Source organism: Anser brachyrhynchus (assembly GCF_964034855.1).
Source record: "Anser brachyrhynchus genome assembly, chromosome: 1".
NCBI classification, from domain to species: domain Eukaryota; kingdom Metazoa; phylum Chordata; class Aves; order Anseriformes; family Anatidae; genus Anser; species Anser brachyrhynchus.
Window position 1 is genome coordinate 36,229,508 of NC_137694.1, and position 27,903 is coordinate 36,257,410.

At 44.8% G+C, this 27,903-nt stretch overlaps 1 protein-coding gene and 2 long non-coding RNA genes across 4 annotated transcripts in view; 2 read left to right on the plus strand and 1 right to left on the minus strand.

Moving 5' to 3' along the window:
* The first annotated feature begins 490 nt into the window (after positions 1 to 490).
* The window catches only part of SRGAP1 (SLIT-ROBO Rho GTPase activating protein 1), a 150,963-nt gene continuing 123,550 nt past the window's right edge, over positions 491 to 27,903 (plus strand). The window contains exon 1 of one of the 2 annotated variants that reach the window (XM_080592081.1): positions 491 to 801. In XM_080592081.1, the coding sequence (XP_080448207.1) occupies positions 735 to 801 (67 nt within the window). In that variant the 5' untranslated portion in view covers positions 491 to 734. The remainder of the gene's footprint in view (positions 802 to 27,903) is intronic. The other variant, XM_080592082.1, reaches the window with a different exon arrangement.
* On the plus strand, positions 808 to 18,111 carry LOC308195181. Its single transcript, XR_013951313.1, has 2 exons — positions 808 to 12,153; positions 12,251 to 18,111. It is a non-coding gene; the product is annotated as an uncharacterized lncRNA (long non-coding RNA).
* On the minus strand, positions 8,602 to 27,718 carry LOC308195185. The gene is made up of 2 exons (XR_013951316.1): positions 27,154 to 27,718; positions 8,602 to 25,284 (listed from the first exon to the last, which is right to left on the minus strand). It is a non-coding gene; the product is annotated as an uncharacterized lncRNA (long non-coding RNA).

Sequence of the window (27,903 nt, forward strand, 5' to 3'; positions counted from 1 at the left end):
CGGCCCGCCGGGCCTGCTAGGCCTCCGCCCGCGGGGCAGCGGCGGCCGCCGGGGCCTCGGAGCCGGGCGCTGGGCGGCGGCAGCGGCCGGGCGGTGGCGGGGGGGAGGCAGGAAGGGGGGCGGGGAGCAGCCCGTTCCCGGAGACACCTCTCCGGGGCGCGGCGGGGCGCCGCCCGCCGCTGGGGCTGCGCTCCCCGCCCCGGCCAGGCAGGGCAGGGGGAACCGGTGCCTCCGGCGTGCGGAGCGAGCGCGGCCGCCAGGCGGGCAGGCAGCCCGGCAGCCCTCCTCCCTCCCTCCCTCTCTCCCTCCCTCCCTCCTTCTCTCCCTCCTTCCTTCCCTCCCTCCCACCGCTCGCTCTCTCCTCTCTTCTCCTTCCCCTTCCCCGGGCAGACAACAATGGTGGGGCGCAGCCGCCGGGCCCTCGCCTAGCGCCCCCCGCAGCCCTTCCCTCGGCCGCCCCCAGCCCTGCGGCGGCCCCGGGCCGCGGAGCGCCTCGCCGCCGCCGGCCGTGCCCTGCCCTGCCCGGGGCGATGGTGCCGGCGCCGGGCTTGGTCTGAGCGCCGCCTCCCGCCTCGCCTCCCCGCCCGGGGCCAGCCGCCCGCCGCCGCGCTCGCCCGGCTCGAGGCGAATTGCGAGCCCGTCCCGAAAACCTGCTAGTCCTCATCTGATCCGAAGGCGAGCAGAGGAGGAGGAGGAGGAGGAGGAGGGGGAGAGGCGGAAGAAGCGAGCGGATAATGTCAACCCCGAGCAGATTCAAAAAGGACAAAGAGATTATAGCGGAGTATGAGAGCCAAGTGAAAGGTAAGCGCGGGGCGGCGGCTCCCCGGGGCTGCGGGCCCGGCTCGGCTCGGCTCGGCGCCTGTTGCCCCAACTTCACGAGCGGCCGCCCCCTTCCCCTCGTCCCCCCGCTCCGGTGGCCCCCGGCCGCAGACAATGGTGAGCCGTGCCCCTGCCTGCGGGCACATGGCCGGTGGCCCCCGCCCAGCCCTCGGCTCGCTGCTGCTGCGCTGGGCTGGTGGCTAGCGAAGCCTCGTCGCTGGCCACCGAGCGAGGCTTTTCGGCCATGCCAGGAAGCGTCTCAGCCCCGCATCGCCGGGCCGTGCCGCATGCAAGTGTTGTGCCGGGCAGGGGCTGCTTCCCTCGCCCTCGCCGCTTTTCCCCCCCCTGCGGATGCCTTGGAGGATGAGAAAGTAGCGGGCTGGGCGGCGGCGTGGGTCCCCCGGCTCTCCTTCATATCGCACGAATCGCGATAAATGCGTGCTTGAAGGATGGGTGCGAGCCTGAAATGCAGCCCCCAAAGAGCCGTGCCACACCTGAACTCCGATTATTAACACAAAAAAAAAAAAAAAAAGGTGTGGGTGTGCTCTTCATGCACCTCGGGAGGACCTTCCCTCAGGGACGGAGCGTGTCCCCACACAGCCCCGGGGGCTTCGGCAGCCCCCTGCCCCATGAGGGTGGGGGCTGTGGACCTTCAGACCACGGCCGCTCCTCAGCTGCTCAGAGATCTGTTGACTTTCTGTAATCTCACAGGCATTTTTCCTCTTATCTTGACAGTTTGATCTTGCGGGATCGAATGATTCTTGTGGTTTCTGTTGTTGTACTTAAAAGGAAAGAGGTAGTTTTTTGGTTTTCTTCTTCCTAAGCTCAACTTTTTTTTTTTTCCTGTGAAAAATACCTGTCACTGATGAAAGGCTTTGTGGGTCCAGGGTGGGATATAGGTTTAAAATAAATAAGAGACCTGTCAGATGGATGGGCAGGAGGGGGTGCGGGTCCTTGTCTGAGCTGGCAGGCCGAGGTTCGGGCGCCCGTCTGAGATGGACAGAGCCGAGACAGCTCTCACGCTGCTGGTGGATTCAGTGCCATCAAGCCGTCGGAGTATCGGTGCTTCTGCCTCTCTGTGGAGATGGCTCAGATTTGTCTTAATCACTGAGCAGGAAAAATGTCCATAATCTTAATCCCTTTGCAGGGTGTGCAGTCTATTCTTTGCCTACTTCTGACACGATTGTCACAGGCTCGGTGCCGACTAATTATAGCTAGTTGCTGTATAAGCCATTCTTTTCTTATGAATAAATAAATAAAAAAGAAACGTGCCCTTCAGCTACATGTATTGGCTCATTTCCTAAACAACAAAGACTTAGGTAGCGAGCATTCCTGATAACCAGCCTCTCCTTTGGTGTCACGGTCCCCCATCATAACTGCAGGGGGAAGTGGCATTTGTATCCATAGCTTAGCAGGATTCTGACTTGCTTTGCTCCTTTGGGGGGTCTGTGTTGTGCATGGTCCGGTCCTGACCGTCTCGCTTGAATTGTTGATGAGCAGCTGTTGGGGAAAGTATGCTGGGCTAGAAATTGTAGCCAGGGCTGCTTTTTCTGCAACCAGTATCACTGCAATTGTATTTCAGGTGACAAGAACTCTTTGTATTAAGGGTAATTCTGCTCCATGCTAGCTCAGTGATAGTGTATCAAAGTTGTGATAACCATTGTGTGATACCTTGAAAATCTTTTTGATATGGGGCAGGCAAGGGCTAAGGAAACAGTCCTAATTAGCCAGCAAAGTAACTTTAAGGGGCCGTAAATGCAGGGACCCAGGTCCCTACATACTGCCTGGTGTTTCATGCGTTTGGATAGAAGAAAGGGTGTGGCCAAAATGCTTTTTCTGCCTGGATTTCTGGGGTTGCAGCCGCTACTGGATTGCTTGCTGCTGACACATTTAGTGTCAGTAAAGGATGGGGGTGACCGGGCAGCAAACTGTCCCTGTGAGGTCCTTGGGACCGGCGCCTGCACCACGCCGGGTCGTAGCACCGTGTCTATCCCTTACCTCGTTGTCAGGCGGCGTTGAGCTCAGCATGCAGTGTGATTTCGGAGCCATCCCCCCGATGTGTGCGCTTGTAAATCCCATTGGGACATGTCTGAATATTGATACTGAAGAAAAAGGGGCCTCTGATGTACATAGCTAGCGGAGTATGCATATGGTGCCGTTTTTGGAAATGAGGATTTAACAGTGTCATTCTTCACATAGCTTTTCTGCTCTTAACTCCTCAAATAGGAAGCAGTGACAGATGTTAATTGTTCTGCCTAGTCCCTGGATGGCTTAAACTGACCTCTACTCCATGGTCTGCTTGGATACTCCTGTAGTAATACCAGCATGTTGGCTGTTGCTTTAGTGGAGGTCATCCAGGAACAGCAAGAGCCTGCAGATGTTACCTGTTTGTCAAGCTGAAGTGGGCAAGGTACTTCTGCCCACAAGTCAGAACATCTTACTGCACATCATTTTTCTGTAATATCCATTTTCTTAAGGCTAATTTCTGTCAAGAACTACCCCAACTGTAGAAATAAAGGAATTGTGTTCACTTCCTCCAACATCATATAGAAGGTGGAAGGGTATTTCTTAAGGGTGCCTTAATACTCAAGTTAGATCTGTCTAGATGGATATGTGTAGCCATTGTTTTGGAGGTTGTAAGGATATTATGACAACACAGGTACCTTAATTTGTAAAGACATAAAGGCAGCTGGGAAGTACTGCTTGGCTCTGTAACTCTTACTGGTTGGAAGTGAGCTATCTCGATGCGCTTCTGTTCCAGTATGACCTTGTTGCTTCGTAATCAACAAGGACCTACTTCTCAGTAACGTTTCACTTTTTAATTCAGAAGCTTTAGGAAAGGCATCAAGAGCTTGTTTATTGAAGAACATTTTGACAGATCAGAGGAACAATTTTAATTATTTTTAAAATGGCTCAGGCAATGTGTAGACTATATTGGATTACTGAGTAAGATAGCTTCGCATAATATCCCTGATCATCCACACTGTCAATTGCATGTGGATTTTTTGAGGAAAGCAGTAATTTTACAGGGCCTCTGAAGTCATTAGAGGTGCATTTCCTTCCAACCCTGCAGTTAAGTGGTGGAAGGGAGTGGTGGTACGACTAGAGCTAGAGAGGGGAGCATCCTGTTCAAATGAGCAACAGACAGGTGGCATAGTTAGGAGTTGAGCATTACCCTTCTCGTATGTGATCCTACTTAAATTTACACACAGCACACCTTAGTTCAAAGCTATGTGTTCACGCAGTTGACTGTAGTAGCCTATTATTATCACACTTTTTGTATTCTGTGGACCAGCCTGATACGGCTGAGGACTGGGGATGCTGCTCAGTAGCTTTCAGATGATCCAGATGTTAAACTGGCATAACTGGCAGACTTCTCGAGACTTGCAGCTGGACTTCAGCACACAGGAGAAATGTGCTTTTCATATGTACGCACTGTGCTCACTGGTTACCTGTGCCTGTCTGTTCGGTGAGGCCCTCTGTATCTTTTGAACTGCTGAGGACCTATGGAGTTTATCTTTTGTGCTACCTACCCAACTAAATCTTCAGCTGGAAAGGCGTAAGAGAAGACCTACTGAGATGGTTCCTTTTTCCAACCTTCATTTTTCAGTTGCAAGTGACTGAGTAGAAATATGTTGCTTTTAAAATGCAAATCCAAAAGAAACTTTGTGAAGGGAAATGCTTCCATAAAATTGATAGGCATGTGGACATCTTCAGAATGAAATAATCCTATTTTCCACCAGAATCAATTTGTTAGAACTCTGTATTTTATAGAATAATTCACTTTTATGGAAAATAAAAATTCTAGTTTGTGAAACTTAATTTCAACTTGCTCCATATTAAAACAATCTAGAACTGAAACAATAACAGAAATCTCTTGGAGGAAGGGCTATGTTGTAAAATAGAAATTGGGTTGAGGTTTTGGTAAAGGTACCTAATAACTACTTTGAAAAAAAAAAACAACCTTTGTGATGAAAAATTTGGAATTGAGAATGTATTGGATGATGTCAGAATTCTCATGTTGTATTTCAGAAAATTCATGAGAATTTGAAAATTCTGGCCAATTTCCAAAGTTCAAGCTTATCAAGTGTGGTTCAGTAGATTTTTTTTGTGATCAGAAAACCTGGCCACAATAACTGTTGTCTAGTTCAGAAAGGATATTGCTTTCCATGTAGTTTTTGAATTTGAGTTAAATGTTTGAGAGAGAGGCTATGGGAGGGCAGTTTCTTACCTTTTTTTTTTCCTTTCTACTTTCTGCTCTCTGATCCTTCTCTTCAGAGTACAAATCTTCAGTTGTCTGGGTAAATATCAGTGAGTTTGTAGATGGTTTTGCAGCTGGTAGGAGTATCTGCAAGTTTAAGTAGTTCAGTCATAAACTGAGCATTCTTTATTTTATTTCATTTTTTATTTTTTTGGGTGGTAGACAAACACCACAGCCTACTTCCCAAAGGTTGTGATTGAAGAACTTCAGAGGTTTGAGCCTCTTAGTCTTTCTAGTAATTAAGGAAAAAATACTTTTTGTGGTACCTGTTTTGAAAATATGGCCAACAGTCAGGAAATAGATTTTTATTTTTTTCCTGGTTTAACCACACAGTGTAGCTGGTGTCTCCAGTTCATGCAGTGAAACTATTTATTATTTTGTTTGAATTTAAAGGTGGATGAAGTTCTAAGTGCTGTAGCACACATGAAAGGGCAAGCAATGAATGGATTGTCTGACCAGTATTTCTGGCAATATGGCAATCATAACACATACTTAATATTTAAGTTTTGTCTATTCCTGCACTTTTTTTCCATTACTCTCTAAGAAAGGTTTAATATGTCTCTGCATCTATAGCAGTTTGGATGCTTTTATGATTACTTCTTTTGGGCTTTTTCCTTTTCCAAGTGTACGTTCTGTGCAGTTTTAGTATTGCAGAATAAGGTTCTAAATCATGGTAAGGTTCATTTAATTTCCTGCCATTATCTTTTATTGGTCACTTTTTTATGAACTGAAGTACTGGTTGCTAATAAAATTAAACTTATAGCTTTGAAATGGCTGTGGTAAGACACAATGGGATCTGAATTTCATCTCATTTTCTGCCTCAAACTTTGCTTGGGTTAGCTTCTGCCTTTTGTGCAAATGGGTTTCCCTGCCAGTCAGCGGTGATGGGTGGTAGTGTTGGAAGGAAGCGGGTCAGAGCTGCTGAGACTGGATAAGAAGTCTCCCACTGACCATTACACAGCCGATTAGAAATCACTGACCGTGCCTTGACGGTGCTCAGCGTGTCTGAGCTCTGCTTTGGACAGGGCTGGATATGGGGGACACCACGAACGGAGCCAGACAGGTGTCAAAGCAAGCACGTGTTCATCTGGTGGTACTTCTGCCCTTCAGCTTTTTTTCAAGCTGCTGCTACAAGTGGCAGATACGCTATCCCACATCTAACCTCTCTGGTCTCCGTAGTGGAAATTAGTGCTACCTTAACTTGTATTAATCCCTATTAGAGTCTAATCTACTCTTACTGCTTGGCTTTTGTGGAGTGAAATAGGCTTTGGAGCTGGGGGGAGTGGGGGTGCTTGCTTTCATTCACGAGCGATTAATATAAACGTGTACTGGGGCTCCTTGCACCCCACGTGCTGCCCCCTCTGCTTTCTGGAGGTTTTATTCTCACAGCGGCGTTTCTTTCCTCCGTGGCCAGCTTCTCCCACCGTGCCAGCTATTGAGCCGACCTTCAGGGACCCTTCTCTGCTCTACTGCGAGCTGTCCAGGCTGACCACCTATCGCCCAGGCCGGGCCTCCTGGCCCCGCTCGCTGCTGGTCAGTCCCTGAGCAGCCCCTTCCTCCTGCGGTTCCTCTGTGTCTTTTGCCACCCCACTTCTCATCTCTCGGAGGGCGAGAGGTGCTGGGGCTGCGTATGTGTGTGGGGGAAGAGAAACATTAGGCCTGGAGGTGGTGGTTGGTGGCACGGTGGCTGTCAGGCCTGGATGGCGCTTGGTGGTGCCATGGCTGGCACGGCTGCTCGCGTGCCACCAGCGGGATGAGGCCGGCGAGCGTTGGGTTTTTGGGGTGGAGCAGCGAGGGAGACGCTGAGAGTGTGGGGTCTGTGTTCTGGGCAAGAGGCAGAGCTGTCAGCGCAGGAAGTCTGCTCGCTGCGCGGCTTTTATGCTACCAAGACTATGTCTGGCACCAGAACCAAAGGAGTTGGTTATCGCCGCTCTTTTTCCTTTGTTTCCAAGATTTAAACAACCGTAGGCTGTTGTGGCAGTTTGTGTGATGGCTTGGTCCTGTGGGAGTGCTCTGAGGCAAACAATTCACTTTGATCTGTTGTAGCGGGAGCGGTGATCCTGAGGCAGAGCTTCCTCAGGAATCCGCTGCGTGCTGCTGCCCGTGGGAGTTATCTCCTGGTAGACATGCAGGCGTGTCACAAGTTGGTTACGGCCACCCGATAGGCTAAACGTGGTGTATTATGTTGTACCTGTGCTCTGCCCAGTAATTCATCATGTCCAGGACAAAATGCTTGTACCCCAGAGCCATTCTCTATTAGCTGGTGTTTAATAACTGGAAAAGGAAAATTTCTTCGGTAATCCCTTCCCTCTCCACTGTGCATGCAACTATTTCTCAAGCATACACCTGTATCAATTTCAAGGTGCAGTGTTCAGTCTTGCATCATACAACCGACTGGAAGCCTGGATTTCACCTTAGGAGAAGAATGAGGTGATTGATAAATGCTGAGATTGCAGTGGAATATCTTTGTGGAAAGCATAATGAGACTGTTTTGCAAATAACCCCAAACACACCTCATGATCGGTTTCCAAGAACTGGTTTGCATATGGGCATGGTAATGGCTTGGTTTTGCTCCCTCTTGCCAGTGAGTACAGACATTGTCATGAACGGTTTGTCTTCCATAGAAGAAAAAAACACTTGTTTTATTTCATGGTCAGTGTAATCAAATCATCCCAGCTCTAGGTGCATGTCAATGATACAGGTGTTGCACGTAGGAAAAGTGCCCTTTGTAGCCTTTCACTTGAAACGTTTGGGCAAGAAGAGGACCCAGCCTCCTGCCCCACAAAGAAATCTCTAGGAAATAAGCACCAGCAAGGCTGCTGAGTACTCTCAGACGGTGCAGTGCTGAAGGTGTATGCTTTATGACTCGACTCTGTAATAGCGTGTCTGTGAGATGAGTTCAGGATGACCTGTGTCACTAACACCGAACTGTCCAGCGCAGGACAGCGCAGCTGACCTGATTTTAATGAGGTCCCCATGAAGGTGTGTGGGTACTTGGATCTGCATTTACCTTGATCGTAGTGTTTGGGGTTGGGTGGGGCTGAAGGGTGCTTTTAAGTTAGAGTGGTGAGAGGGGAAAAAAGCTGTTTGTGGCTATTATTCTCCTAGGAAAAGTTTCAGTAGAACTTGCTTAGAAGTATGATCAGTTAAAATATCCCTTTAAACTTTGATATGTTGTCTATTATTGACTGATAAAACCTCTTTGAATTCAACTTGGAACCTCCTGAGACTTCTTATTACAGGTGTGAAGTGCTGACGAGCAGGCAAGAGAGTTGTACTAGTATAACCAAAACATTCTCAAAATATACTAGACATTTTTTTAAGATTGTGAAATAGAAGTGAAGTTACAGAAATTATACAAAAATACTGCACTTACGGCATATTATTTCTTGTTAACCATATTGGAAATAAGCAAATGCAGCTGGTTTAGCGGATGGTGGCTTCCAGGAAGTCATGACTGCAACCCTGTACCTAACGAGCTGCTCTGGGAACCAGAAATGACTCCAGCACATTCATGTAAATGGACTGTCCAGACCGCTTAACTGACTCAGTGCTTACTCATCTGAATTACTCCACGTGTAGGAACTACCAGCGGTTCACTGGTGCTCTGTTGTGTCAGGAGTCTTCAGGATGCCGCTTTGACTCGTTTCTTCCAAGAAGCCACAAGTGGAGTAGTGCATGCTTCTTGCTTTGCTCTGTCCTTGTGCTAAACTAAATAAGGAGATGTGCTGATCCCCTTTCACTTTCCAGCGTACATGCTTTCATATGGTAAAAGGCATCAGTCGCTGCTGTGCTAGCCAATTCCAAAGTATCTGCTTCCTGAAAATCAGAGGAGTCTGCTCGTGTTTACATAGTACAGCAGAAGTCTAATAAGATTCAGTGATAGCTCTTGTATGGCTCTGTTCTTTCAACAACCTGTCTTCTTTCAAGCCTTGCTGCTCTCAGCTTTTCCCCTCTGCCTCTTTTTAAGTGAAGAGAGGATAAACAATCTTAAGTGTTAGGTCAGAGACAAGATTAAAAAAAAATGCGTTCATTCAGTACCAAGACGAGCAGGCATCTGAACTGAAACTTTCTAACTCAGCAATCTCAGCAATTAAATTACTGTTTGGAAGGTAGTAAGAACAATGAAAATATTACAATTCAATTACATTGTGCTTTTTTTTTTAATTATAGAACAGGAAGACCTAACATTTTGGTTTTTTTGCTTCCAAACACCTTTAGACTTCCATTGTTAACTTCTTTTTTTTTATTATTTTTAATTTATATTTTTTTTAAGAAGGTGACAACTGTCCAGTAAATAATCTGTCAGGAAAGATTGTATGATAGAATTGCCTGTGGTAACAGCAGACTGGTCCTGGTGATCCACACACAGTCCTTTCCTTAAGGTTTTATATTCCTAGCAGTTTGGGGCGCTGAGTTAGAGAGCTCTCTAGTGCATCCAGCCATAGGTGCCCTTGCTTGCCAGATGCACTGCAATGCAAGCCTTTGTACCAAAACGTCCTGAGGCCAAGCTGAAGGGCTGGAAGTTACTCTTTACTCCTTTGACAGTGTTTATGGAGGTATTTGGAATGAATACTAAAAAGAAAAAAAAAAAAAGTTTTTACCCTTAGTTACAGGACACTTGACACACCAAGGTTGTTCTAAGTGTTAGTGTTTAGATGGCACAGCATGCTTTTCCTCTTGCAAATCCCTAATTTGCTGGTTAGTAGAAATGAAAGCACATAAACTCCATAGGTGCCTTGTGCATGTGGCAAATTGGTGTCTCTGCATGCCTGGCATAAATAATATCAGCTCCACGAAGAACCAGCTATGTAATGGAAAGCTACCTTGTTCTGTGTTGCAAGCAGACAGAGATATGTTTAAAAAGTTGATTTTTTTTTCCCTAACCTATGCTGGCTTTGCTGCCCGGTAGACTACTTGAGGTTAAGAACCAGCGTAATAGGATTGTTTGTAGTATGCACCTTCTTAAGGCTGCCTTCATGCATTGGTGCCCTCCGAATTTCCCAGCAGCAGTGCATACAACTCGTGAGATGCATCACGTCGTGACAGAAAGCAGAGGGGAAGCGTCAGTCTCCCCCGGTACTCACGTGTTGGAGCTGCAGCGGAGCGTGGAGCAGGAGCGGATCCACTGTGCCGGGATGATGGGGAGCACGGTGCGGGCGGCGGGTCCCCTCCTGCTGGGGCTGCCGGGGGGAGGCCCCTCGGCTGCCACCGATGTCACACGAGCCCTGCCTCGGTTCTTCCCCCGCTGTGAGTGGCCCCGTACATCCTGGCTGAGCTCATCGGATTACAGTCATCTCAGCTGTAATCCTTTAATTGCCAGCCACTTCTGGTGCCATGATGTTGTGGCTATGGGTCGAGCCCTGTGCTGCTTAAGCAGTACTCCCGTCGCTGCCTTGAACTTTACCCGAAGGAGGGTGGAATACGCTACCCTGCACAAATGTGATTGTATGGCTTTGTTGAGAAACAAGCAGCCAGGAGCACCTTGAACTGTCCTGTTCCTTGTAGCTGACTGAATTTGCTGAGTGGTTTCTTGACTGAAGTCTACGTGGTCAGCTGTCTATCAACAAACTGCTGCTAAAAATAGAACTTATAAATCACAGAATCACAGAATGGGTTGGGTTGGAAGGGCCCTTAAAGCCCACCCAGCTCCAACCCCCTGCCATGGGCAGGGACACCTCCCACCAGACCAGGCTGCCCAAAGCCCCATCCAGCCTGGCCTTGAGCACCTCCAGGGATGGGGCATCCACAGCTGCTCTGGGCAGCCTGTGCCAGGGCCTCACCACCCTCAAAGAATTTCCTCCTTACATCTAACCTAAATCTCCCCTCTTCTAGTTTAAAGGCACTACTCCTTGTCCTATCACTACAATCCGTGACAAAGAGTCTTTCTCCATCTTTCATTTAAGCCCTCTTTAAGTATTGTAAGGCTGCAATAAGGTCTCCCTGGAACTAATAAACTGCAAATGTGAAGTAAAATGTTACTTTTTCAGGTTTTTGTTGAGCCAGAGAGGTTAGGGGGTGTGAGAGTTGGGGGTTTTGTATGGTTTTTGTACCGATCGTGCTTTGAGACTTGCTGCTTCTGGTGGCTTCTGCAAGGCTTTAATGCATTATCATAACCATTCTGAGTAAAGGCACCTCAGGGAGGCACAATACCTGCTTTTGCGGAGATGTCTCTGGTACTATAAGTAAAGAAAAGCATGAAAAAAATTAATGGCTGAATTGCGGTCAATGAAAAAGTCTGTATTTGAGCAGAGCTCCTGAACTTCTACCTGCAAACTTAGCAGAACACGGGGAATCAAATACTGAATCGTGTGTGGCTCCGGCTGGCTGTACCCAGACACAGAAAACTGGAGCATGTTTTCCACTTTTATATGTAAAAAAAAATCTAGTAAGATTTTTTTTTTTTTTTAACAGCTCAGCTCTGTGCTGACTCCGTGTCACTTCCTGATGGCTGCAGGATGGCCTCTGTGGAGTGAGGGAGGTCTTGGCTCAGGCCTGGACAAACAGACTTCCAGGCTACCACAGCAGTTTTCGCGCTCTTCCATACGGGCTCCAAGAGGCTTAGGGTGAAAAATACCCCGTGGGATTAAATCTATGTGTTTGCTGTTTCAGATGCCATGTTTAGTTCCCCTTTTAGCTGCTGTCTCACTTCAGAGGTGTCCGTGGGTATGTTTATGTGACTGCATATACTGGCCTACATGTTTATTCTGCACACTGTTAACAGGAGTTATAATTTAAAGCACAGCATCTCGCTAGCCGAGTTCCCCTTATTTATAGATCAGAAGCTGCTTTGCCTTCAGCTGGCAGAGGGAAGGGATAATGCTGGCTCCATCCACGCTGATGTAATCTGAGTTGCCACTAGGGAAGACCTGAAATGTTAAAGTTTCGTTCGATGAACCAGGTAAAAATCCATGTGATGCTGTGGTGTCAGGAGTCTGATCAGTGCAGCCTTCCTAGTGATCACAGCATTAACACGAGGAGTCTGCTTTCACATCTTGCTACCGTGATCTTGCCCAAAACTGAGCTTTGAATCCCAGATCGCCCATCTTGCAAGTGATTGCTCCAAGAATGAGGTAATGGAATATGTGGGGACAAGTCTCCCCCTGTTTTCTTGTCTGTTGAAGCTGTTCTGCTTTTCCCCAGACTTAATGAATATTTAATTATTTACAGAGTGAATATGAATCCATCGCCTGGTGGTTAGAGCAGTCACCGAAGAGATACAGGTTTCACTATGTATTCCAGCAAGTGTGTATTCCTGCTCTTCTGCTTTTCTAAACAAATGAAAAAGGTGGAGAGAGAGGGCTGTAGGACTGAGGTATTTGTGTCACCACTCTAAAGCGAGAATACGGATTTTATCAGTCTGGAAGGGGGAAGTATTCAGAGGATACCTTATTCATTCATTACATGTGGTCACGTAGTATACAAAAACACCCTGACCCTTTCCTTTGTATTGATTTTTAATTTTAATGCCCTGCTAGAGTTAAGGCAATTTTTGGAAGATTGCCTCAATGAAAAAGAAATGTTCGCTCAGAGTTATCTGAAAGGTTCGTAAACGAATGTGTGTTTGCACGAACCTTTGCTCTGATTATTCTTTCCGAAGTACTCGATTCGTACAGCGTATTCAGACATCTGCCGCATGGTGATTCTGCTTTCCTGTTGCCCGAGTTGCCAATTCACAACCAGCTTTCATAGCAGTCACCATAGTCGTATTCTGGAAATATTCCTGACTTATTTCATATCTGTGAAGAGTGGGGTTTTTTTTTTGAGGGTGAAAAAATTGTCTTAACTACTGTTTAAGGAGGAAAGAAGGGGAGTGGGTTTGCAGATGTTACTGAGGCAAATCTGCAGTTGTTAATCAAACAGTGAATGTGTTGAGGTTTAGGGGCGAGCTGAATGGTTACAGTGCAGTTGATACAGCTGGAAGGAGAAAAATCCTGAAGAACTCTGTATTGGTTATGATAGTTGATCAGATTATGTCTGTTGCAGAGCTGTTTCACAGAACAGCAGGCAGCACCTCAGGCAGACAGGGTGCTTACAGGTGTTGGGCTTTACCCAGGTGTATTAACGTGCCTGCTCTTCCCTTGTACTACTCCAAGTCAGGTTGTTTCAACAGCTCTGTGCAAAGTACTGTAGCTAAGGATCAGGCAAGAAGATGGAAATGTCCAAATTCTCTCCTACTTGATTTAAAAAGGGGATTTAAGAAAACCATTTGGGTATGTTTCTGAATTTGTACACTGGCTTATTTAGTGTTTGAAAGAAGAATTTGTGTCTAGTTCTCTTCTGCACTCCACCAAGCTGCCAGGTAATTTATCTAGCTATTCATTTGATTACCTTTTTTTAATTGCAATGGAATGATGTATCAAATGCATAGCTAATGCATTACAAGTACTGTAAACAAGGAGATGGAATGCGTGTGAAGGCTTAGTAGAAAGTTCAGTGCCCTAATTTTATGTGTAACGTGTTATTTTCTGAGTTTTAACATCGGACTTGCAGCACACGTGCTTTTTACATTGTGTGGCTTTCTTCTTCCTTAGCATTGCTTGTGTTAGGGTATTTGAAAGTAAATTTAACTCTAGATACTGTTTTTTTAGATGCCATCTCTGAAATTACAATTTTTTCTCTGTTAATAAGATATCGGTAGTATGTGAGATCATGGGATTTACTATGATAGTTACTTTCCATTTGGGGAACTTTTGCCTTGCTTATATGCCTACTTGCAAGATGCTTTGAAAGAGCGATTTTTAAATTACGACTCACACCTTATGTAGGGCAGCAGGGATTCAGCTCCCTTACTGGGATCATAAGGGTCATTATTCATACAGTGTGTTTATAACGTTGGAATTACCCTTTTGAATCTCATCTCAGGTGTCTGTGATTTTGGGAAGACACCTCTTCTGTAATTCTTGTGCAAGCAGACACATTCTTGTGAAAAAAAAACCCACAACACTGAGCCTCTCTTTCTCCAAGGCTGGGACAAAACTGCACTGTAACTTGGGCAAGTGCATTTAATTTGAAGTGAGGAGAGGTCTTCGTTTCAGGGGAGTGAATGCACTGACGAGTCGCTAGGTCTGCAGGAGTTCAGGAGGTGACTGAAGTATCCCCACTCAGATGGAAGTACTGAGCGCCTTGCAATTTGGTGCAGAGTTAACACAGCTGAACGAGTGTTGATGAAACTGGCGTTTTCCTTTGCAAGTTTTATTTTTCCGGTAATGGTTAAGATTTTTGTCAACATCTGGTAACTAGTCAGGTCCTGTTTACTTTAGCCTTGTGGTTTCCTAGCTGGTGGCGTGGGCATCAGGGAAGCTGTTCCCCACACCGATGAGGTGTAGCCTGGGCTGGTATGTGCTGCTCAGGCTCCTCCGTGGGGTACAGACGTGTCAATTCTCTCTAACGAGCCTTGGCTACAGGAAAGCTTGAGACCTACTGCTGTAAAATTTCCGTCAGTTAAAGCATTAGGCTTTGTACGGCGTTCAGTGCTGTGAATAGTTGCTAACGAATGCGGGGCTGGAGGGATGAATGAAGCAGTATTGCTTCTCTAAGCAGTATAGTAGCTGCCGTGTGTGTCCTGTTATGCGCGGCCTTGTTTACTTTATACACATGAATTTGTTGACCTCACCAGGGCTCTTAACCTTCCTAGGGCTACTAATCTCCATAAACGTCTGCAGGATCGGGCTTAATTTTGGCATGGAAATATGCAAATGGAATGAATCAAAGTGTGAGTCATCACTTCATACAGTCAAACGTCCTGACCTAGTCCTGCAGCCTCGTGTCAGGCTGAAGCTTGCTCGGGAGCTGGTGGGACCTGGCCCATGCTTTGGGAATCCTGGTTTCGTAAGTCTAACAGAGAATGTACTGAAACATACGGAAGCATAACAGAAGATACTGAAGCAAAGCAAGAACTGTCATCTGATTCACATGCAACTCTGAAGATAAAATTAATTTAGATTACTGCCGGGATTATACACACACTACAGTGTCTCAATAGTGTTCAAGATGCCTTTTGAAAACTGTAATGGAGGTGTTTTAAATTCACTGAATGTTGTTCTTTTTGAGCATCTAGCTCAACTAAAGTATGGTACAATAAATGAACTTACTTTTAAAACTTATTGCAGGCAGTGAATTGGGGAGCTAAGCGATGCGAATCTCGCTTTCCTGTCTCCGCTATAGAATGCAAAAGCACAAACATGGTTAGCACAAGGTTCTTTTTGATATTTTAATCTTTTAAACCTTTGAAATGTTGGTGTGCTTGAAAGGACTTCTAAATCCATTGGATAGTCTGCACTGTCTCATACTGTGTTCAAAATCATAGCAGATAAAGGAAGAGTGATCAGAAAGCTTAATGCAGTCAGAGCGTCACGACCTGTTATGTAAAGCAGCATTTGGCAGGGCCTTCCCAGCTGCTGTAAATGAATGTTAACAGCATTTTATCGGCTGCTTTCTCTGCCTTTATTACATAATCTGAATATTTATGACCCTATTAATATGTTTAGCTGTGAAATTGCAATATTGATGGAATGAACGTTCCATGGAAGAGTGAATGAGCAGAATATTTGCATCAGGAACAAAAGTTGTGTAAATATTAAAAAGCTTGGTGCTTGTATTTGAAAGAAGTTTGCTGAATTACTGTACAGATGTGGCATGCAGTTTCCCTAAACATTTTCACTTTGGTGATGGGTAGTGTTGCTGAATATTGCGCGCGTCTGTGTAAAACTGATCGCTAGCCAGGAAGTGGTGCTTTGTGTTTGTTTATTTTAAATGCAACTCCCTAAATCCATAGTCATGATCCTTTGGAGCCTTGAGCAGACATAGGCAACCTGTGGACCTTAGGCTAGACCCTGTTCATCAGAATCACCTCTATCCAGAGAGCTGCTTCAGGTAAGATTTTGGAGCAGGATGTGGGCCAAGTTACTATTACAATTTGATTTTGTTTATTTGGTGACAAAGATCTTCCTTTCTGCCTTGTGTCCCACTTTGTCTTGGCTCTAAAACCACTTCTTTTGCCACGACCAGGTAGTGTTGTCGTGTGACCTCAAACGCACGTCACACCATTAGGGCATACGTGCAGCATGTTATATGGCTGGATTCTGTGTGCATTTGCTGTCCCGTTACTGACTGCACACCTGGCCATTACGTGATCATACTTGGAATATGGGGGAAAGTAACATGCTTGGTCAAGAGATGCACAAGGAGCTGTAAGGTGTTTCCCTCGGGAGCCTCTTGGATTGTATTATGCCCCCAGACAGAACCAAACACCACTATTTCAACAGATAGCTGCAAATTTCTGACAGTGTTTAGAGGCCTGACACCGTTGTGGTCAGTGGCTCACAGATACGGAATTTACAAATGCCACTGGTCCCGTGCTTCCTTACCATTCTGCAAGATAAATAGCTCAGTTAGCAGCAGGCTCAGGTGAGCAGCTTGTCTATGGAAAGGTGAGCTGGAAAAGGAACTTCTGGTTTTATTTTTAGTGGGGTGGGGTTGCTGGTCATTTTTATTTTGCATGCAAATCTGTAGCTTGTCAGAAAGCTGCTGTCCTATGTGTCTTGTCCTCTTGCCACTGAGTACCAGCGGTAAGTTTCTGAGAAATACAGCTGTCAGTGGAAGTCCCATTTGTTTGCAGCAGTCTCATAGGTGGTAGCACCAGTTCTGCGGTGTATTTTTACACTATGCCTGTATCTGCGTAACTCCATCTCTTACAGTCTCTAGTTTCACCCTCTCCACAACCTCATGAGCTGGTACAGGAAGCAGCTGCACACAAATGTAAATGCTCAAAATGTTAGAAGGGTAAAGATAAGTGGGTGTAGAGAGTGGAGTGTTAGAATTGAGACCCGTAAGGGAAGGCTCCGTGGAGACTTTATAGTGGCCTTCCAGTACCTAAAGGGGGCCTACATGTAGTGATAGGACAAGGGGAAAAAGCTTTAAATTAAAAGAGAGGAGATTTAGATTAGATATTCATAAGAAATTCCTTACTATTGAGGGTGGTGAGGCCCTGGCACAGGCTGCCCAGAGCAGCTGTGGGTGCCCCATCCCTGGAGGTGCTCAAGGCCAGGCTGGATGGGGCTTTGGGCAACCTGGTCTGGTGGGAGGTGTCCCTGCCCGTGGCAGGGGGGTGGAACTGGGTGGGCTTTGAGGTCCCTTCCAACTCAACCCATTCCATGGTTCAGGAAGAAAGTTTAGATTAACGCATTTTTTTAACAGTATTTTGTCCTCAAGCCAGTTATATCTACTGTAGGGCTCCAAATGGACTCTCTTCCCGTGAGGGGAATTGAGATTTAAATATGTATTGTTCTTCTGGGCAATAGTGTTGAGCAGTCAAGTAAGGTTCGTAATAGAACAAAGAAACCTTTAACTAAGATAGGAGTTTCAATTGCATTCTTTTTTGCTTTGTGCAAGAGAAACTTGCATTAACTCAGATAAATAAAAGAATGGATGGGGTGGAGGAAGTTTGGAAAAAGCACAACTGTTTACAAAGTTAAGTGCCGAGTTTACAATAAACCAGTCATTTTTAGTTTGGAAACTCTTAAAATAAGATTCCCCTTCTCCACATCCGTGCATATCTAAGTCAAGATATTTAAAGGAAATATTTTTGAGCTCTTTCAGTGGTTTGGTTTGGGGTTTTTCTTTAATTTTTCATATAGTAAATACCTATATGGCAATGTAAAATTAATAGCAGTTTGCTTTTGCTGTTTTCTTTGTGTTTTTTGTTTTGGTTTGGTTTGGTTTGGTTTTGGTCTGTGCATGGTTTGAAATTACATTCTTCTTTTACTCATCCTTGTACCGAGTTTGTATGAGCTAAATACAATCTATTTCCTTTAAACATGAACAATGACAAATCTTTTCTGGTATTGTCTGAGGGGTATACGTTGTTGCACTCTGTTGCAGAGGTTTTGAAGACCTTATGCATAGTCTAAGCAAATTTTAAAACTGGTAGCCTTAAGGAATAATACTTAGGAGTTTTAAAATTTTCTTATACCTGAAATGACCTGTGGCAAAAATACAAGCTAGAATACATAAAAAACAAAATACAAAAATTGTTTAAAAGACAAAATACAAAAATACATCAGATGTTGTTAAGAGGAAGTCTAGCAGATGTGAAATAGTTTTTATTTTGTACATGCTTATCTAATGTTTACAGGCTTATTGTATGCAATTAGACACGGAATAATCTCCTGTCTTAAATCAGTTCTTTTAAATGAACACCTTAAAGAGGGCTGTGATGAAGCTTTGGTCATCTGTCCATGCCTGTCCTCTGCAGTTCAGATGCCAAATCCAACAATGACAAAAGGCAGCTGTTTTTTGAAGTCATTGATTCTGCTTCTTGTTTGGGTAGAAGAGCTCTCGGACATGGCTTGAGATGCTCCATTTCCCTAATTACCCCTCTCTGTGGGTACTTTGCAGCCTCCTGCTCGTTCCTTCCTGTCAAGAGAGTGCTTTCCAGAGCAAAATCCATAATGTCTCTTTAAACGGACCTAATCAAAACTCGCTAAATTGAGGGAAAACTGCCATTGACTTCAAAGGACTTGTGGTTGGGTTTCTGGAAAGGAAAGGCATAGCCCTTTCTATTAAGTAACTGATACGATCTTCATCACTTAAAACTTTCTTTTGTGGGCTGCTTTAAAAGTATTAACATTCCAGATTTATTGGGTGAATGGTAAACTCCATTTTCAGAGCAGAACCCAGTGCATCTTACTTGCGGAGGTGCAAAGGGTGTATCGCAGTAACACTCTACTGCAGACTTCTTTAAATCTCCTGCTATCTTGCATCCCCTTTGCTGCATCCCATACAGGTAATTAATTTGCAGGATAAAGCTATTGTCCACACTCCCCTTGGAACAACCTCAGCTGGCATGTGGGAGCCTTCACCAGGAAGGAGAGACAGTTCGTTGCGTTTATAGAATGTGCTTCTAAATGACTCCTCCTGTTACCTGGCTTGACCATGACTGGTCCTTGTTTGTCACAGGAATCAGTAAGGTAAACCTCACATAAAGGAGGTACTACTAACTCAAGAGTGAAAATTTAAAAAGTCTTTTTTTTTTTCCCCTAAATGTCAGTTAATGGCCATTGCTTCTTGTCCTTTCCCTGTCTATCGCTGAGAAGAGTCTGGTTTCATCATCCATACTGCCCCTCTCCAGCCCCCATCACATATTATTTCACATTGGTGAGATCCACTTGAGCCTTCTCTTTTCCAGGACGAACAGTCCCAGCTCTCTCACCCTGTTATGTCAGATTTTCCAGTGCTTTAATTGCCTTTGTGTCTGTCCCTTTGCTGGACTTGCTCTGGTATGCCTATAGACATGGTACTCCAGGTGTGATCTCAACAGTGCAGGCTAGAGCCGAAGGATCAAGACTCTCGACCTGCTGGCAGTGCCTTCCTAGTGCAATCTGGGAGACTGTTGGCCTTTTCTGCCGTAAGATCACGTTGTGGGCTCACAGTCAGCTTGGTGTTCACCAGGACCCTTAAGACTTTTTTTTATTTTTTTTAATAAGCTGCTATCCAGATAGTTTGCCCCCAGTGTGTACTGATGCATGGGGTTATTCCTTCCCAGGTATGGGGTTTTGTATTTCCCTTTTTTGTACTTCATGAGGTTCCTATTTGTCCATTTTTCCAGCCTGTTGAAGTCCCCCTGAATGGCAGCACAACCACGTGGTACAATTGCTCTTTGCAATTTTGTCTCATCTGCAGACTTGCTGAGGGTGCTCTCTGCTAATTGTCCAGGCTGTTAATGAAGATGTTGAACAGTACTGGCCACAATATCACTCCCTGGGGTACACCACTAGTGACTGACCTCCAGATGGACTTCATGTTGGTAATCACAAGCCTTTGAGATTGATAGTTCAACCAGTTTTCAGTCCACCGCACTGTCCATTCATCTAGCCTCTACTTTCATTCAGTGAGGATATTGTAGAGGACAATGCTGAAAGCCTTACTGAAATCAGGTTAACATCCACTGTTCTTCCCTCATCTGCCAAGTCAGTGATCTCATTTTAGAAGACTATCAAGTTGGTCAGGCCTGATTTTTCTTTTATAAATGTATACTGACTACTCACAATCACCTTCTTGTCCTTAGGATGTTTAGAAGTAATTTCCAGAATTATTTGCTCCTTAACCTTCCCCAGGATCAAGGTGAAATTGGCTGAGCTGTAGTTCCCTGGATCATTTTCCTTTTTCTCTTTGAAGATAGGAATCACATTTGCATTTTTTTATTCCTCAGGAAATTCTCACACTAGCTATGACCTTTCAAAGATAATCAGGAATATCCTTGTGATCACATTGGCCAGCTCATGCACTCATGAATGCATCCCATCAGGACCAGTGGACTTACGTAAATCCAGTTTGCTTGAATGTTTTCCAGCCTGGTCCTCTTGTACCAAGGGTAAGTCTTACTTATGAATTTCCCAATGGTCTCTGGAAGCTGAGGTTGCTGAAGGCAAGTCTTACCAGTAAAGACTAAGGAGAAGATGACACTGAGTACCTCAGCATTGTCTCTGTTCTTCATCACCATGTTTCCTGCTCCACTCAGCAGTGGTCTATTTGTTTTGTTCTGTCCTCGTAGGAGCTTGAACTCCACCATCTCATGGTCATTGCAGCTGGGACTGTCCCAGCCTTCACATCCCTTTGCTCATATAAGGGGTAACTCCCTCTCCTTGCTATCCTACCTGTCCTTCACAAGGTGTTTTTCACTTACCCATTGTGGTACTCTGGTTGTGTGAGCCATCCTACTGCATCTCTGTGATGCTGATGGGATTATCACCCCACAACTACATCAGACCTCTAACTCCTCCTCTTTGTTGCCTGTGCTGCGTATGTTATTGTACAGGCACGTCAGAGAGGCATCACAGGCTTGCTGATTTCACAAAATAGGTATGAGGGCCTCCCCCACAATACTGTTCTGTAGGTGGTCTCTTGTTTCTGTGCTTATGCTTGAGGTAACCCCCCTTCAGTCCTGTTTAGTTGATTACAAGGTCTCATCCATATCACATCAGCTGCTGTGTTTATCGTCCTGGTCTGCTAATTCCTCATTAGATTATGGGTTGTCTCCCTCCCTTGTTGTTCCAGAGTGAAAGCACTCCTCTCCTGGTTGGCCAGAGGTGCTTTTGCCCCAAAATGCTCCAGCTACCAGCTTAAATGAGATTGGGATACGGGAATTCTTCTTATATAATGATGGTATTATGTGCTTAATGAAGTGAAAATACATTGCATGAGCACATTCAAAGACTCTGCTGAGCTGGAAAATTCTTTTAACTTAGTTACTAAAATTTTCCTAGCCATCTCATGTAAATTTCTTATTTCTCTGTCCCCTTCTCCTTTGGACAAGAGATGGAGGGAAAAAATGGGGCCTAATTTTGCTTAAATATATGCTTTTATTTTTCACAGAATCATATAATGTCGGTTTGGAAGGCATCTCTGGACTTCATCTGGTCCAACCCCACCCCTGCTCAAGCATGGCCACCTAGATCAGGTTGCTCAGGATCATGTCCAGATGGCTTTAGAATATCTCCGAGAAGGGAGACTACAGCCTGTCTGGGCAACCTGTTCCATTGCTCAGTCATCCACACAGTAAAGCGTTTTTAAGAAATAACTTTTTATTCCTTATTTTTGAAATGAAATGCAAATTTGTTCCCATGACCCAAAACGGCTAAAGATTGCCCGAGTCTTTTAACTGCTGTCTTAAAGCTTGCCTTCAGCCTGGGAAACGTTTCTGTGCAAAATGGTACCACTTACTATTCCTACTGGAGAACGAGGAAGACCCAGGAAGCTTTCCTGATGTCCTTTTATATTAATTCAAGGAAGAGAAAAGAGAAAGACCTTGAACCTCTTCATTCAAGGTCTGTCAACTTTTCATTGCTCACCCATCCAAACACACAGGGGGATACAGAGAAAGGGGGTGGCCTACAAATTCAGGGGAACTTAAGAACCGATTGCTGTTATGTCTTGATGTCTCTCTGATGCTCTTCTGGAGACATTTTGTCAGACAAGGGCAGCCCTAACAGAAGCTAGCTGTGCTGCTGTTGGATAGTTCCTCAAACTGCTCTGCATCTTTCCAGAGAGACCTGAGAAGAATTAATGTCGCATGTAAAACTCCCTGTAACTGCTCTTCAAGTCATCTGTGTGGATTAGGAGATTTTGTCTGTTTGTTTTTCCCTGGCTCTCCGATTTAAAATCAATTCTTCATGTTGATCCAAATAGGACAGAATGTGTGGTGCAGATGTACCATCAGAGAACATGTGCTTAGGACGGATGGATTTATAGAGCTAATTAGCTAAATATAATGCAACTTAGATTACATAATTAAAGCAAACACGTAAGTACTGGTACATAGCTATTGAAATCTGGACCTGATACTAAAGATTTTGTGAATTAACCTCTTTGGTTAATTTGGTGATGCTCCTCAGTAAAATTTTAAAACTGATCTTCCGCTGAATAATTCTGGAATAAGTTCTGCAGGGCAGATTTAGGACAAGAATGTCCCTAGGTCAGTCACACACACTGACTATTGTCTTCACAAGAATTTTCTCTGGGAACAACAACAACAAAATAAAATCTGTGCATCTTCCATCTTAATAGAACCCTAGAAATTCATGCCTACAAACCAAATGAAAATGGAAACTTTATACATCTTGTCAGCAAATTGCAAGCTATCAGTCACAGCTACAGATGAAAGCTAGCACGACCTACATCTGTCGTGTTGTTACAATGGTGCTGGCATTACAGTTCCATTGTTTAGATTTAGGGTCAAGCCTGCCGAGACCTCTTTTTATTCAGCTCTGAATGTATCCATTTTCATTAAGTTTTTCAAAGCAGTATGAAAGACTCAGCAGGGCAAGATGTGGCGATGTTGAACCTCAGTTAGTCCTGCAGCTATCGAACTGTCTCGTGGTCACAGATGGTCACTGCAATTGTCCACACCAGTCTACCACCGGAGCTGCTATTGAAAGGGCACAAAACTGCTGGTACAAAGGGGCGCCTTTTCTCCCGCCAGTAAATGAGTCTACTGTTGCTCTGAGCTGGCATTGTTGAAGGTTTTGTGCAGGAGAAGAATAGCTGTCGACAAACCAGTTTCCATGCTGAAAAATGCTACTCTTATTCCTAAACTTAGCGATCTTGCCTTGGGTGAATAACAGTGTCTGACTAATACCAGAGTGGCATTTTGTAAACTATTTTCATTGATTATGTGGATGACGGCTGTACTGGGAGGTCTAATGCTGACAGCAGTAAATGCAAGCTTGTTAACGTGCTAAACAAGGCATGCTTCTGTTCTGTAATTCCATTAGAGGAAAATCTCTTTGACTATACACTGTTAAAAACATCAGGGGCATTATTTGCTCAGTTTCTAAGTTTAATTCTCAAATGTTAAGGTGTCCTTACGCAGATTGACAGAGTCCAGCCAAGTTGTCTCACTGAGTTCTGTAACTTGATTATCAGGTACCACATGCCTTACTCTTCGTGCTATAAAAATATAAGGTTTTAGAGCTAGTGAGTAAATCTTCCAAATCCTTCTTCTTGGCAATGTGAATGTGCGTTTTGTTTCGTCTTTAAACAGAATCGCTTCTTCAAAGTATTATTAACTACGGTTCTCCTCCTTTTTTGGGATGGTGAGGTGAAAGCCTCCATACAAATGGCCTGCATGTTTGTTGGCAGCCTGATGAAGGTTCTGGTAAGATTAAAATAGTTCTTGCTTGAAAGAACAATGAAGAGCAATAAAGCTGATTTCTGTTGTATGGGATCCTTTGTGGCCTGTGACAGATCAGTTTACCGCTGGCAAGGGAACCCTTAAAATTAAAGTGACCACAGTGAAGAAATGGATGCTTGTTCCTGGACAGGAAATATCAGGCCTCTATGGAGACTTGCTGAATGATTCACCCCACAACATTTAGAATTTGTACTTTAATATTAGGATGTGAGGGTGGTGTGTGTGTGTTGGTTTTTTTGTGCTTTTTTTGGTCCTCCATATCCAACTGAAAGCTGTCTGCTGCTTAGCCTCATGTGCTCCAGTGGGATTTTTCTGCCCCCCTCGCTCCCTCGGGGCCCTCTGTGACTTCTGAATGGCCTGTTGCACCACAAATTTCATAGCTCTCTGAGTACATGAATGTTTGTGTGTCCATTTTGTCCCTTCATCTGGCCCCAGAGTCTGTTGCTACATGGAATGTCTCAGCCAGGCAGGTTTAAGTTAAAAAGAGGCTATCTCTACATGCAAGAGGTAATGAGCCTGGTAATGTACTTTGGCTTGCAATCACTAGAATTAAATATTTCTGTGCCAAAGGTGGAACTGAAAAGGAGGGATGATTTTCACATAAGATGAAAATCATTTGCAGAGGGATGGGTCCGACCGTTCCAAAAAAAAAAAATTCAACTTTCTTCTGCCTGCATTATTCAGTTAACGGGGGAATCTGAAGAATGAGACTTCTGGCCAGAAAAGAGATGAATATTGATGATCTTCATGATGCTGAAAGAACCCAGAGGAATTTGACACTGACCTAAAGCCGGGTCACTCGAGCAACTAGTCATTCTTAATGACTCCAGTCAATGTCCCCTTGCTTCAGCAGTTATGCTTTCTGCTGCCTTGCTTGGGCTGTGCTCTAGTGAGTTTTATTTTTTCCCTTCCTGTCTTACAGTGTACTGCATGCAAATAATCCCTCGACAAACGTAATGTAAATCATTAAAATTTGTCAGTAGTGACTTCCTGGTAGCTGCGTCCTGTTTGGGCAGTGGGGGCAGTTTCTAGACTGGTAGTTTCCTTTCTCACAGCTAGTCTGCATTTATCATGATGTCAGTGTAGCTTATGCTGTATATGACTCAGGCAGAAGCTTTTTCCTCTTGTTTCTAATAAAACAGGTGCTGGTAGACTAAGCAATAAATGTATTTGAGCCAAGCAATACAAACTTCACAATTCAAAACCTTGCACAAAAGTCATCGGCCTCAGCGGGCTGTGGACTGCAGAGCTCTTAGGTCTGGGAGTAGGGAGCTGGGAATAACACTCAGGTGACTTGAATCAAGGCCTCATTGCTCCACTGCTTGGTGGAAGTGTCCTGAGCAAGCGCCGAGAATAGCCATAGCTGCTTCAGCAGCCCTCGTGCCAGGCAGTCCTACAGTGTGTCATATCACTTACCTGCAGCGCTCGGAGTGGTCAGCCCATAAGCATGGATGCCTCTTGATGGAAGGGCTGTTCGGACTCGGTCATTTCAGCATCCTGGGACCCCCACCACCTACAGAAAATTAGGCCGTCAGAGAACCTGTCAGGCACTGGTCATGTTATATTCCAAGTCTGAGTAATGCTGAAAGAGAATGGCCTTGGATTTTCCATAGTCACTGATGGAACTGAAGTACCACCTCAGCCCTCTTTTCAGCTGCTATTTAACCTCACAGATGGACAGGAATCAAGGTCTCTCCCTGTCAAATGCATTGGAGTTAAAGGATCCTATGGATGTGTCCATGAGTATAACCAACACTTGTTGAGCCTAATTTTAAGGTGCTGTTTTGTGGCTTGCTTTGCACGTGTCATATTTCTAATAAGTAAAACCTAAAGGAAAACATCCTGGAGTACAGTATGCTGTGTTGAGGGAGTGGTTCCTGGTACACTTAGATCTGTAGGACACATAGACCAGTTTGACCATATAGACCTTTTTGTTGTTTAGTTTCAGATATGGCTACAGTTGGATGTAACAACAAATTCAAAAACACTGTTGAAAGATCTAAGGGGTTGAGTGTGGCTTATGTGTTGTTGTTTTCCTCTGTTTTTTAGCCTTATATTACGATTAAAGGAAAATCTATCCGAATAGTTATCCCACGGGAAATAAGGCATTAAACTAAAAGTGCTGGCTTTGTAAATTATATTGAGGTTCAAGGTAATATCAACCTCCTGAAAAAAAATGGGTTGGCTGAAGCTTTGGATGCCTGAAGAGCAACTTTCCTTCTTTGTAAGGAAGGACATCAGCTGGAAAGTTGAAGACTACGCTGCACATTAGGGCAAAGCCAATTTGTTGTTATTTGCACTGCAGAACGAACCTCATCTGCATTGCCCTGGTGTCATGGGAATGTTCTGCTGATTACCCATTTAGATGTCCAAAGTGATTCTGTGTGCATTTCCTTACTATTTTAGTGCTTTAAAATGTTACTCATTTATCCTTTGCAACTCCTATTTTAGAATATGCTTTCAAAATTGAGTTTGCAACTTGATATACAGCAGACTCCATGGTAACTTTTTTTGTAGCTTGTAAAATGGCTTCTGAATATTTACCAAACCCAGAACAGTATAGGATTTTTTTCTTTTTTTTTTCCTTTTCTCTCTGTATCTGGTAAGATCATGGAATAGATCCTCCTGGAAGTAGTGTTAAGGCACATGCAAGACAAGGAACCGATCTGAGACAGACAGCATGTCTTACCAAAGGCAAATCATGCCTGACCAATCTTGTGGCCTTTTGTGATGGAGTGACTGCATCAGTTGACAAGGGAAGACCAACCGATGTCATCTGTCTGGACTTCTGTAAGGCCTTAGACACAGTGCCACACAACATCACATCCTGATCTCTTAATTGGAGAGAGATAAATTTGAAGGGCGGTCTGTTCTTTGGATAAGGACTTGGCTGGAAGGCTGCATCCCGAGAGTTGCGGTCAATGGCTCTGTGTTCAGGTGGAGGCCAGTGACAAGTGGTGTTCCTCAGGGGTCTGTCTTGGGACCAGTACTGTTTAATATCTTTATAATTGACATAGACAGTGGGATTGAGTACACCCTCAGCAAGTGTGCAGCTGGCACCAAGCCGAGTGGTGCAGTCGATATACCAGAAGGAAGGGATGGCATCCAGAGGGACCTGGAAAAGCTTGAGAGGGGGGCCCATGTGAACCTAACAAGGTTCAACAAGGGCAAGTGCAAGTACAGACTGGGAGAAAAACTCATTGAGAGCAGCCATGTGGAGAAGGACTTGGGGGCCGTGTTGAATGAAAGGCTTGACATGAGCTGGCAGTGTGCGCTTGCAGCCCATTAAACCAACTACATCCCAGGCTGCATGAACAAAGGAGAGGCCAGCAGGTCAAGGGAGGGGATTGTGCCCCCCTGCTCTGCCCTTGTGAGGCCTCACCTGGAGTACTGCATCCAGGTCTTGGGCTCCCAGCATAAGAAGGTTGAGGATCTGTTAGAGCAGGTCCAGAGGAGGGCCATGAAGGTCCGGAGGGCTGGAGCACTTCTCCTATGAAGAAAGACAGAGAGCTGGGGATGTTCAAGCCTGAAGAAGAGAAGGCTCCAGTGAGTCTTCATTGCACCTTTTCAGTACTTAACGTGGGCTTATAAAAAAGATGAAGAGCGACTTTTTACATAGGCAGATAGTGATAGGACAAGGTAGAATGATTTTTAACTAAATGGGAGGAGATTTAGATAATATGTTAGGAGGAAACACTTTACTATGAAGGTGGTGAGGCCCTGGCACAGGCTGCCCAGAGCAGCTGTGGATGCCCCATCCCTGGAGGTGCTCAAGGCCAGGCTGGATGGGGCTTTGGGCAACCTGGTCTGGTGGGAGGTGTCCACAGTCAGAAAAGTAGGAAGACAAAACTGTTGACAATAAGCTTATATTTGTAATACATATATATATATGTCTATATATATGTGTCTATATATATATAGACTATATATATATGTATCTCATATATATCTATATGTATCTCTTCTGGAAAATGTTTGCACAGTTGTTCGACTCAAAAGGGATCGAAATGTAGTGCAGTCAGGGTGCTGCCTGTTGCTGTGTGTCTCAGCCTACAATTTATTTTAACTGCTGGGGCCCTTTTTCACTGCTCTGTGATGCTTCCCTTCTTTTGTGTTCATTCAGTGTGCATCC